The 13,566-nt window shown below is 44.9% G+C and overlaps 1 protein-coding gene across 3 annotated transcripts in view; it reads right to left on the bottom strand.

Moving 5' to 3' along the window:
- Positions 1-13,566, bottom strand: part of CRHR2 (corticotropin releasing hormone receptor 2) — a 282,276-nt gene that overhangs the window by 21,654 nt on the left and 247,056 nt on the right. For all 3 annotated transcript variants that reach the window (XM_077268032.1, XM_077268034.1, XM_077268033.1), the window contains 2 exons: positions 12,919-13,036; positions 2,678-2,831 (listed from right to left, as the gene is read on the bottom strand). In XM_077268032.1, coding sequence (XP_077124147.1) covers positions 2,678-2,831; positions 12,919-13,036 — 272 coding nt within the window. The remainder of the gene's footprint in view (positions 1-2,677; positions 2,832-12,918; positions 13,037-13,566) is intronic.

Below are 13,566 nucleotides of genomic sequence, written 5' to 3'. Positions count from 1 at the left end.
ACACAATATGGTAATTAATAAAAAAATTTACTGTGCAGTGCCCTAAAATACCGCACACGGTGCTCAAAACAGATGACAATAATTACACCAGGTAGAACCAAAGAATAGCACATCACAGCGATCAAACAATAGTACGATATAATGATGCTGTGTAATACCGAAATAATGACATAACTTAGTGCTCAAATGATAATGCAATATAAATATCATCCAATGTGCAAGGAATTATGCTAAAAAGAATAGCGCCATAGAGTGCCCACATAAAAATAATGAATAGGGCCCCTAAAAAAAACGCTGCATAGAGTAGCACCATATAGCAGCCAAAATTTACACCGGACGTACTGATCAGACGAAGCACCGGAGATGTCAGCAGGCAGGAGGCGATTCATGGGGCCCCGGTCTGGCGGCTGCGGAGCACCACTACGGCTTATAGATCAGACACCTGCAAATCGTTTTGATAATCTGTATTCAATATTACTCGTAAATCCCCTGCACTCTACTTGGTCTTTTTGTTTTCTCCTTGCATTCCCATGTTGAATTTTTATTCGTGTTTTTTTTTTTGGGCAATAATGCAAAAAAAAAAATTCTGCTATTTTTTTTTTCTTTTTTACAGAATTACGGTAACTGATCATTAAAAAGGTTGCAATCCATGTATTGTACTGGTTGTTATGATTATGTGTGTTATGTATTGGAATGCACTTGGGGTTATTTCTTTTCAATTAATTTCACTATTTTTATTTCTTAACTTTATTGCACAGAGGACGCATGAGGCCGGCGTCACACTTGGCGTAAGACAATACGCCACGTATTATACGTCCGTACTATGGCCGTAATACGGAGAAATGTTCCCAAAATAGTGATCCGTAGTCAGGGTGTGTCAGCGTATTTTGTGCATGGCATCCTCCGTATGTAATCCGTATGGCATCCGTACTGCGAGATTTTCGCGCAGGCTTGCAAAACCGACATCTCATGGATTTATGTGCTCACATGTTCGGGAAAACATATATACAGTATATATATATATATATATGTAATTGAGACACATATATATATATTCTGTATTTATATTTCATTCAGCGCGATATCTGTGAACAGCCGGTAATTCAATTGCCGGCTTCTCATTTCTCCTTCACAAACCCGACAGGATATGAGACATGATTACATACAGTAAACCATCTCATATCCCCATTTTGTTTGCATATTCCACACTACTAATGTTAGTAGTGTGTATGTGCAAAATTTCAGCGCTGTAGCTGCTAAAATAAAGGGTTAAATGGCGGAAAAAATTGGCGTGGGCTCCCGCGCAATTTTCTCTGCCAGAATGGTAAAGCCAGTGACTGAGGGCAGATATTAATAGCCAGGAGAGGGTCCATGGTTATTGGCCCCCCCGTGGCTAAAAACATCTGCCCCCAGCCACCCCAGAAAAGGCACATCTGGAAGATGCGCCTATTCTGGCACTTGGCCACTCTCTTCCCACTCCCTGTAGCGGTGGGATATGGGGTAATGAAGGGTTAATGCCACCTTGCTATTGTAAGGTGACATTAAGCCAGATTAATAATGGAGAGGCGTCAATTATGTCACCTATCCATTATTAATCCAATTGTTTGAAAGGGTTAAAAAACACACACACACATGATTTAAAAGTATTTTAATGAAATAAACACAGCGGTTGTTTTAATAATTTATTGCTCTCTCAATCCATTTGATTATCATGTTGCTCACACCTGTTACTTGCCATAGGTGAGTTTACACATTGGACAGTGGGCCCACAATTACTGCAAGTCTTTAATAGCATTGGTCTTTTCATATAGGCCATAGGGACTTTTGGGGCCAGCATTATGCTTTGGGTCTGTTTTTTGACAGCTACAACTTTGGCTTTAGTCAAGGTTTAGGAAATAATGAAAAGTTCCAAATATCAGTCAATATTGCAATAAAAACTTTCAGGCCTCTGCTAAAAAGCTGAAGATGAAGAAGAATTTCAACTTTCAGGACAACAACGTACCTAAGCGACTTCCAAGTCAATAAAAGAATGTGGGTGACCTGAAGAGGGCGCTGTACACAGGAGATGCCCCCCTGATGGGAGGAGTGGGAAAAGATCGCTAATTCTAGATGTGCCATGATTATAGTCTCCAACCCAAAAACACTGAGTGCTGCCATAAATTCAAAGGGTACTTCAAAAAAGTTTAAGGGTGTGCATATTTTATGCAACCACATTAGTTTAGTTCTTTATTTTTCTGTCTTTACCAGAAATGATTTGTTTGTTTCTAACTGGATTTATACAGCATTGGCCAGCATTAAAACTTGAAAAAGTTCTGAAATCATTCTTTGCTGTCTAAAATTTTTACATTACGAAACCTGGTCATCATAACAGGGGTGTGTAAACATTTTATATCCACGTTACTTATATATGTATAATACACACATTATACGCATATACATATCTACGTATATAGATATGGGTATAACAGCATAAAATATACCATAACAGCAGAAAATAGGAGCGAGCACAGGCCAGGACCATCAACCAGATCCTTTGGATAGTGGAAAAAGTTGCCAGCAGTCCAAAAAATGTGAATTTTTTTTTTAATTTTCCCATATTATACTGTATACATATACAGATATAATAATATACATATATAAAACACTAAACATTCAGAAAAGTAAAGCTCCTACTTACACCATCCTATAAAAAGGAAGACCCACTTGCGCAGTTTGTCCGTAGAGTACGTCATCACTATGGCTGTATGGAGGTAGCAACCTTCAACGAACATCCAGAAAAAGTTGGTCACCACAAAGTAATTATAAATAGTTGTGATGCATCGGCACCAAATCTGAAAACAAATGGAGACCTAAGATATAATACAATACAGGGAATGTGATGTCAGAAAATAACTAAGGCTACGTGGACACGTTGCGGATTTGCCTCTGGAATTTTTTGTGTGTATTCTGCATCTTTTGGCAGAAAACGCAGGTGCGGATTTGATGCATTTTTATGCAGATTTTCACAATGCTCACTGGGAATATTTTAGACGCATATTTCCTATGCTTTCCGGAAACATTTTCAGCAGATTTATTATCAGCAGAGGCTGAATTGCCATGACTAATAACACCTCTATATACAGTAGATAACACAGGATCCACCATTCACAATAGGTGATGTCACAGCTCACCACCTCCTCCTCCTGTATAATGACTGATAACACCTCTATATACAGTAGATAACACAGGATCCACCATTCACAATAGGTGATGTCACAGCTCACCTCCTCTACAATTACTGATAACACCTCTATATACAGTAGATAACACAGGATCTACCATTCACGATAGCTGATGTTACAGCTCACCTCCTCCTCCTGTACAATGACTGATAACACCTCTATGCACAGCTGATAACACAGAATCCACCATTCACAATAGGTGATGTCACAGCTCACCTCCTCCTCCTGTACAATGACTGATAACACCTCTATATACAGTAGATAACACAGGATCCACCATTCACAATAGGTGATGTCACAGCTCACCTCCTCCTCCTCCTGTACAATGACTAATGACTGATAACACCTCTATGCACAGCTGATAACACAGGATCCACGATTCACAATAGGTGATGTCACAGCTAACCTCCCCCTCCCTTTACAATGATCGTTGCACCCTCTCATTAGACACTTCAATATAAAAGAAAGGGTCAGAGACTGTTCAATGCTGCTAATATGTATGTGCATTTCCTGAAAGGACAGGAAGTTAGAGTCTGTAAAACCTCAGTGGCCGGTGTGAGAATTGCAATATTTTCAAATTTTTATTTTTAATAAAGATTGTAAAATTAAAAAGAAATATTGTTAAATAATAAACAAAAAACAATTCACAAAAAAATCCTGATTCAAACAATAGTTGACTTCAACGTTTTGAAAAGTATGTATATTTTTTCACTTTTTTTAGTGGATTAAATAAAAAGTGATTTATATATATATACAGTATATATATATATATACACACATATATATATATATATATATATATATATATATATATATATATATATATATATATATATATATACTGGAAGAGGGATCATTTACTTTTCTTGGGTTATTTGATCACACATTCCCTTTAAGAGCATGTAAGAATGGCGCCTGATCTTGTGAACTCTACGAATCTATGCATTTTGGGGACGTCCATTCCTTTAAATATCTGTAGTAAAGTGCTAAAGGCAGGTCTGATGCAACAGTCCCTGCTAATATCAAGCAATCATCAGAGAAGCCGAGCCTGTGGTGATCAGGTATGGTCATTCCCTTTAAAGTGCACTGTCCATATTTTTTCTTTTCCGTGTGGCTTTGCCAAAAACATTCTGTAAACATCTCATCTCCCTAAGGAGCCAGTACCTCCCCAAAGCCCCTTTTATGTATGACAAGGGGGCAAAAGACCCTGGGACAAAAGATACTGTAGGAGAGGAACTGGTTGGAGGAAAAAAAGGTTAATAATCATTTTTTGCATTCTGAAATGAATGTGTACTTAGCGTGGATTTTAATTATACATTCGGTATAAATGAGAATCTTCGGCTTCAGAAACATGTTTTGATTGATATAAGATGAAATAATTTGTAGAGTGGAAACTTCTGGAACTGTCAAGAGGAACTGAAGTCTGGGGGGAGAATAACAGAGTAGTGATCCAGTGTCATCAGTGTGCACTATTCCTGATAGTAAATAACAATCCACGTGTAAATAATAGGGAACACATCATTCCCTGTATTTATGTACAGATCCAGAGTTACATTGTATCTTATGCTCTAGTGTCAAGGACGGGACTCCGGAGGGGTCACGCAGATCCCACCGCTGCCACCAATTGTCAAGTGACAGACCGCAGGGGTCACTTAGAATCCCAGAGCTGCCCCCAAATGTCAAAGACTACCGCCTGGGGGGGTCGTAACTCAACCAGCCACGCTGCCATCTTTATGTCACGAACAGCTCTCTGTTGCCCCCTATCATCCGGACAATTACACAATTGACCAACAATTAACGGAGGAAGCTGCGGCTGTTTCCATTAACGCCGGTTATCGGGAAACTAACAGTGAGCGTATGGTATATACACCTCTGATTTCCACGCATGGAATATGTGTATATACCCCCAGTACTGTCATGGCTAGCGCCACGATAACCCAAGAACTACTCGCTGCCACCACCAGTCATTTTTATACAGGCTGACCAGAGGCCTGGTTCTGGTTCTGGTAGCATATGGCTTAGGGGTGCGGTTTACAGAACAAAAAGAACAGGACTATTACATTTTATATTTAATCCAGAACGATAGGCAGTGTTTATATAAAATATATACAAGATTTTACAAAGGGGACAAAACAATACAGCATATACAATTACATAAAATAAAAGGGATTAATAACAGAATTTAGCATGCCAATCACAGAGATGGAGATACCAGGGGTCTGCTAGCCACAACTGCATGGACCAAGGATTGTCCCACCGCACGCCAGCTCTCCCTTTAGCATGGGCATAATACTTCTCAGACAACAAAGGGTGAGGTTAAACAGTGTGGCAATACTTTATTTAACCACAAAACAGGCAGATAACAAGTAGAACAGTCCCAGCAAATATCCAAGATGGTCCACAAAGGGCCAAAGGGCAAACTATAGTCACATCAGTATTTTCTTAAGATACATTACATGTGCTTGTGTTTAGAAGAGTTACAATAATGACCTGGTGGAAGGGACTCAAAGTCTAAACAGTGTGTGGATTACGGGGCGCTACATACTTGCGTGGCCATGGGAGCGGGAAATCCACACTACGCTACTGGATTGAGGAACAAAATAGAGTTACCCTTTAAATAATGCAAACCAAACCATTTTCATGGCAAAATGGGGAATTTGGAGTCAGACTACTCTGATGGAGCGAGACCTGGGATGGAGCGAGATATTTACTACCTAGTATGTATGAGAGGAGAGTCATTACGAGCACAGATCAACGTTTTAAAATTTTTTAATATTGGCACATCCCATAATGCAGGAACGTCACGGCTATTTGTCACACTTGCAGTTTTTCTTTTCAAACTTTATTGATCTTTTTTGCCGTCTTTGTACAATGTTCTGCACGTTTTATCGCATCGTCCTTGTACAGACGCCCAGGACAAAGCTGCTCTATTCTCCGGGTGAGGCTTTACATCTCCCATTATCCGGATTATCTATTATCTGCACCTAACAATGGCGTAATAGACGGCACCAACATCTCCGCGTGTCAGTATAGCGGGACACGTCCACAATGATGCACTGAATGGAGGTGACTAAGATGTGGAATCAATAGGGCGAGATGAAGACGGGAAATAAAGGGCATTTATAAGAAGCGGATTTCTTAGGACTGTGAAGGACCCTCTGAAGGTCACACGAGGTCTCAAAAGAGAAAAAGGGACATAATACATAAAGGATCAACTAACACTGACTGCGCCAAGTATAATGATGACTAATGTGGGCTGATAAATGGGGACACAACATGTATCGCGTGCAGGGGGAGACCGTGACCCCACCTATGAATGCAAGAAAAACAAATGTATCCAGCATCGACTGAAAACTTCAGAAGTGGCAGAACTTTCACCATCAGAATCTGCTGCTTGTTCAGTGTCTGCACAGAGATTCCTCCGGTGATAGGAGTTCAGGGACGTGTCATTCAAGTCATGTAATCAGATGTAAGGAAACGTCTCTCCAGCACAGGAATGCAGAGCACTGTAAGGGCATGAGTGCTGAAAGATTCAAGGAGTATAATGCAGGAAGTAACTCAGGATCAGTAATGTAATGTATGTACACAGTGACTGCACCAGCAGAATAGTGAGTGCAGCTCTGGGGTATAATACAGGATGTAACTCAGGATCAGTAATGTAACGTACACAGTGACTGCACCAGCAGAATAGTGAGTGCAGCTCTGGAGTATAATGCAGGAAGGAACTCAGGATCAGTAATGTAACGTACACAGTGACTGCACCAGCAGAATAGTGAGTGCAGCTCTGGAGTATAATACAGGATGTAACTCAGGCTCTGTAATGTAACGTACACAGTGACTGCACCAGCAGAATAGTGAGTGCAGCTCTGGGGTATAATACAGGATGTAACTCAGGATCAGTAATGTAACGTACACAGTGACTGCACCAGCAGAATAGTGAGCGCAGCTCTGGGGTATAATACAGGAGGTAACTCAGGATCAGTAATGTAATGTATGTACACAGTGACTGCACCAGCAAAATAGTGAGTGCAGCTCTGGAGTATAATACAGGAGGTAACTCAGGATCAGTAATGTAATGTATGTACACAGTGACTGCACCAGCAGAATAGTGAGCGCAGCTCTGGGGTATAATACAGGATGTAACTCAGGATCAGTAATGTAACGTACACAGTGACTGCACCAGCAGAATAGTGAGTGCAGCTCTGGGGTATAATACAGGATGTAACTCAGGATCAGTAATGTAATGTATGTACACAGTGACTGCACCAGCAGAATAGTGAGTGCAGCTCTGGGGTATAATACAGGATGTAACTCAGGATCAGTAATGTAACGTACACAGTGACTGCACCAGCAGAATAGTGAGTGCAGCTCTGGGGTATAATACAGGAGGTAACTCAGGATCAGTAATGTAATGTATTGTGATATATGTGATGCAGTAACCCCTGTAACAGGTAGGGGGCGCTGCAAGGTCTCCCCGGAATGTGCACGGGCCGTGAGAATTGACCTGCAGTGATGTCAGGATCACGTGACCAGCCCATGTGATCCATTACTGTGGGTGTGGTTACAGGTACATAACGTGACCAGGGTGTGGGTCACATGTTCCTGTGTGGTTCCAGTGTGTGGACCTGAAGGGTCCAAGCGCAAAATCCCTGAGGGAGTTCCTGAGGGCTCGGTGTGTTCCTGTGTTGGAAGCCTGAGAGGAGGCTTCCTGGAAAGCACCTGCTGGCGTAGGAGGTCCTAGTAGGAGGACCAGATCCCGGAGCAGTGCACAGTGGAACTGGGGAAGCTGGAGTCCTTCTGTGAGGTCTGGACTGACTAGTGCGTGCCGGCCAGGCAAGTTGGGGATCCCTGGTAGGCAGCTTACCCACGAGTGTTAATGGAGTCTGGGGAAGCTGGAGTCCTTCTGTGAGGTCTGGACTGACTAGTGCGTGCCGGCCAGGCAAGTTGGTGATCCCTGTAAGGCAGCTTACCCGGAGGTGCGGACTGGCAAGGAGTCAGCAGGTGGAGCCGGAGCTCCCGTCAGGTATCGTACAGGCCGGTAGTGCTTGTGAAGTTCTATGAACTGTGTGGTCTCCCTTGGGAACTGGTTAAGGGAGGACCAGCGTGTTAGTGGCCGTGAGGCAAAGCCGTACACTGAAGTGTTAGAAGCTGCAAGTAAATATCACCAGTTGGTGCCTGTTGTGTTTCATGTTATGAACTGTGCGTAACCCGGTTTATGAGGCTTAATAAACCGCATGGACTGCTTTGTTTTATAAACCCGTGCCCGTGTGCTTGAATATCGCGGCCAAGTGAGTGTCCCCCAACACTCTCAGTAAGAGAAACCTTACAATTGGTGGAGAATTTTGGCAACAATCCCGCTAGCACACGTGAAGTTAATTGCTGTGGCAGAGCCACGAAGGTGACAAGCGTCTAGCGGTAACTCGGCGGGGTTACGAAAGTGACAAGCGTCTGCTGTGACTCGGCGGGGTCACAAAGGTGACAAGCGGCAGCGGTGGAGCCGTGCAGAGCCGTGTGGAGAGTAGCCGTGGTTGCAGCGAGAGGTTCCACAGCAGGCGGAGCTGTAGTGGCTTGTGGTTGGCAGCACCTGGAGGTGCCGGTTGTGTGTGACTGCAGCGGGAGCTGTGGCGGTACCAGCAGGAGCTGGTGAAAGTGACATAGAGAAAAAAAAAAAAAAAGAAAAATTTTTCTCTTTCTGTGCAGACTCTTAAAGGGCCAGTACAAGCCCAGAGACAAAGGGGTGTACTGTGCGAACTGGGGCCTGAGTACCGTGGGGGAGTCCACCGGGTGTATCCCAGGGAGGGGATTATCCCTAATAGTGAGCGGTGGCCCAAACGGGGATGGTTGCCCAAAAGGGGGCGGAGACCCAAAAAGGGGCGGTAACCCGAATAGGGGTAATGGCCCAAAAAGGGGTGGAATCCCGAAGGGGGGCTGAATCTCGAACCGGGGTGGTATCAAAAAGCGGAGCACTTGCCCAGAAAGGGGGCGGAGCCAAAAAGGGGCGGCAATCAGTGAGGTGTCATGACTGCGTCCTTTTTGGCTGGATGGAAAGTGTGTGCAAGGGTTGATAGACCCGGGGAGAGAAGCGTCTGTGCTGAGAACCCGTCCAGGGGATTCTGTGTCACCTGGCGACACTGAATATCTCCAGGTAGCCACTATCTACATTGCCGCAGCGGAGGTTTCCACATACCATGAGGTGGTTCTAGACCCGATCTTGCCGTATCCTATGGTAATAGGACAAGATTTGGTAGCACTGTGGGAAAAGGCTGAAGTGTTTGTGGATATAATGTGGATGTCAGTTAGTAATGTTGAGAAGGCAGGCCTGACCAGAGGGAAAGGTGCGACTGTCCAACTAACTGATCTGACCTCACCTGAAGTGTGCCACAATACGACTGATAGTGGTCTGCTGGATAGAACACGTGGAGCTGACACCCAGACAGAGAGTGACTTGCAGGGTCATCAGACTGTGGGGTGTGACCCAGATTCTGGGGGTGACTGTAACAAGTCGTGGCCAGTAACAAGCGCATATGCCCTGGTGATAGGTGGAGGACGGGGTCCAGGACCTGTGCTGACGGGTGGAGGACGGGGTCCAGGACCTGTGCTGACGGGTGGAGGACGGGGTCCAGGACCTGTGAGAATGATTGGTGGTGACTCCCATTCAGACGGTGACGCCAGTGGAAAAGAGTGTAATAAGGTTGACTCAGGCAATTCTTCCTCCCATCGCCGGAGACGTAAAAGAGCCAAAGGGGCTGAACCCGTTGCTCCGTGTGAGGAATTGACGGAAGATGCTGAGGACCTGGGGTGTATGAAGTACTCTGTAGTCCCAGGGAAAAGGGACGAACCTAATGACGTCACCGCTGAGACCCAAGAGAGGGCCGACCCTGACAGTGCAGAGTCGGAGGGTGCGGAAGTGGAGGAGGCCACCAAGGAGATGGTGCCGGAAGTGAATACCTCCTCAAGTGATGGATGTTTCACCAGTCCGGAGGATGGGAGAAGCGAGATGGAATTGGTTATAGAGACGGTGAACGACCATGTCGAACGAGAAAGGGTCCTGAGACAAGCGGCTGAGCGCAAAGTGGATGAGCTAGAGAAGGAAGTCTCTGAGCTCAGAGGTCACCTGTTCAGATGGCAAAGTGTGTATCAGACCCTAAAGGAAGACATTGTAGTGCTTAGAGAAGCACTAAAAGGCCCTCTACAAGGAAAAGAGGTGGTGGTCGCAGACTTCTCGTGCCAGTACCAGAGTGGTAATGAGAGTAAAGTTGAAGAGGAGTTGGCGCTAAAAGCAGAACAAGATGGTCACCCGGTTGTGACAGGTGTCTTGATGGAAAGGTCCATGGCAAGGCAGGAGCCATCTGTTCTTGAAGGAAGTGAGACTCCGCTCTTCAAGTGCGTGATAGATGTACCCGTAGAGGCGCAAGATGCATGTACCCGCGAGGGTGTGCATGAGGCCTTTAAAAAGGCAGTGGAAGCGTCTAGTGTGCACTGGGCACTGGAGACGAAACAGTTGGTGGTACTGTCTACTAAGGAAGTCACAGTGAAGAGGGTGGCTGTCCTGAGGGACATGCACCTACGGTGCCTCCGCACGAAGCAGAGGGTCCTGTGGGAGAATGGTGAGGCCACTCGTTGTTTGGAGCAAGCCAGGAAAGCTCAAAGTCTTCTGGGCTTGGTAGAGGACACAGTCCAAGTGCCCAGAGCTCTGGTAGCGAAGCTCATTGGCCGATTTGGAAAAGCGATGCAGGAGATGGTGGATGTGTCAGGTGTGAAGAGACTGAGGATTCCGGCTGAAGACGAGGCCCAGGTGGGTGAAGATGGAATGGTGTCATTCCTGGTTGTCAGGTCCAAGGAGAGTCTAGCGAATATCCGGATGCTCCTGAGGTATCGCGTGGCCTACTTGAGAGAAATAGAGCAGCTGAGACTGTACAGACGGCAGGTCAATAAACAGCTGCAGAACATAAGGTGGCGGCCGCCTTCTTCCCAAGGAAAAGGAAACAAAAAGGACATGTACAGTAGTAGACGTAGTGATGGAGGGTCAGGCTCTGATCAGTTGCTAGTCTCGACTGTAAGTGGGGCTAATGTCCGTACCAACCGTGGGTGGCGACCCCTGGAGAGAAAGGTCGAGTAAAAAGACAAACTTGACTAAAGGTTTGGTGTCACGGACAGACTGTAACTTAAGGGCCAAAGCTCAAGGCCTACATGTTGACCGCTGGGGGCGGGGTAAACTCAACAACTGAATGGGTCTGTGTGATGCTCAAAACCGACTGAGACGGTTTTCTCGACAGGTAGGGCAAGGCAACGTGCATGACATATCCCGTGATCCCACGTGTATGACAGGTGTTCAACCCTACAGGTGTGAACAGAGGGGGGGGATATGTGATATATGTGATGCAGTAACCCCTGTAACAGGTAGGGGGCGCTGCATGGTCTCCCCGGGATGTGCACGGAGTTGTATGGAGGCCGTGAGAATTGACCTGCAGTGATGTCAGGATCACGTGACCAGCCCATGTGATCCATTACTGTGGGTGTGGTTACAGGTACATAACGTGACCAGGGTGTGGGTCACATGTTCCTGTGTGGTTCCAGTGTGTGGACCTGAAGGGTCCAAGCGCAAAATCCCTGAGGGAGTTCCTGAGGGCTCGGTGTGTTCCTGTGTTGGAAGCCTGAGAGGAGGCTTCCTGGAAAGCACCTGCTGGCGTGGGAGGTCCTAGTAGGAGGACCGGATCCCGGAGCAGTGCACAGTGGAACTGGGGAAGCTGGAGTCCTTCGGTGAGGTCTGGACTGACTACTGTATGCCGGACAGGCAAGTTGGGGATCCCTGTTAGGCAGCTTACCCAGAAGAGTGTTAATGGAGTCTGGGGAAGCTGGAGTCCTTCTGTGAGGTCTGGACTGACTAGTGCGTGCCGGCCAGGCAAGTTGGTGATCCCTGTAAGGCAGCTTACCCGGAGGTGCGGACTGGCAAGGAGTCAGCAGGTGGAGCCGGAGCTCCCGTCAGGTATCGTACAGGCCGGTAGTGCTTGTGAAGTTCTATGAACTGTGTGGTCTCCCTTGGGAACTGGTTAAGGGAGGACCAGCGTGTTAGTGGCCGTGAGGCAAAGCCGTACACTGAAGTGTTAGAAGCTGCAAGTAAATATCACCAGTTGGTGCCTGTTGTGTTTCATGTTATGAACTGTGCGTAACCCGGTTTATGAGGCTTAATAAACCGCATGGACTGCTTTGTTTTATAAACCCGTGCCCGTGTGCTTGAATATCGCGGCCAAGTGAGTGTCCCCCAACACTCTCAGTAAGAGAAACCTTACAGTATGTACACAGTGACTGCACCAGCAGAATAGTGAGTGCAGCTCTGGGGTATAATACAGGATGTAACTCAGGATCAGTAATGTAATGTATGTACACAGTGACTGCACCAGCAGAATAGTGAGTGCAGCTCTGGAGTATAATACAGGATGTAACTAAGGATCAGTAATGTAATGTATGTACACAGTGACTGCACCAGCAGAATAGTGAGTGCAGCTCTGGGGTATAATATAGGATGTAACTCAGGATCAAAATTGCCATGTATGTGACATTTGTAATATATTTGTAAATACTCTATCATTTATTATACTCTGCTTAGTTCCAGAAGAGTTTACATCATTGTTGCTTGTTAATTTAGTGTTCTGCTGGAATCTCTAGTGATAATAATTAGTAGATTATATTTCCATACCTCATTCTTTTCATGGATGTTATGATCGATCATTTGTAGAAGGAACCACATGATGTTCCTTAAGATGAAAGTTGTAATTAAATTCCAATGAATGATATTCCGGAGACATCTAATACTCCTAGGAAGAGAGACATGAAATTCACATAAAAATGTGAGGTGCAATTTAATCGGTCACTGCATGGTCTCAGGGGCATTCAGTATAGATATAACGCACTGCAATGCATTATACCTGCAATCAAAGTAAAAAAAAAGGGACAGTCATATAGAGGGACTAATTAAAATAAAAATTAATAAAATATAAAAAATGACATAATAATAAAAAAATATTACACTCCTGATGTACAAAAGTGTCACTCTAGTTAACCCCTTCAGGGAATGCCATAAAAAAAACACAAAAAATGTAGCAAAGTATGCTTTATCCTGATACCACTGGAAAAAAGTAGAATAAAACGTGAACAAACAAATGAATATAAATAAAAATGGTATGGCTGAAAACGTCATCTGGTCCCGCAAAAAAAAGGTTTCTCAACTCAAGCTCAATGTTTGTGTTTTTTCTCTGTATTATTGCATTCTGTGCAAGTCGGGGTGTGGCCTCCCTCTCCTGAGCTGGAAATTGTATATAAGGCTTCCCCAGACTGGTGTCCACTG

The sequence above is a fragment of the Ranitomeya variabilis genome, chromosome 6, assembly GCF_051348905.1.
Source record: "Ranitomeya variabilis isolate aRanVar5 chromosome 6, aRanVar5.hap1, whole genome shotgun sequence".
Lineage (NCBI taxonomy): Eukaryota > Metazoa > Chordata > Amphibia > Anura > Dendrobatidae > Ranitomeya > Ranitomeya variabilis.
The sequence above is the reverse complement of the archived record's forward strand: the minus strand, read 5'-3'. Positions and strand labels throughout refer to the sequence as shown.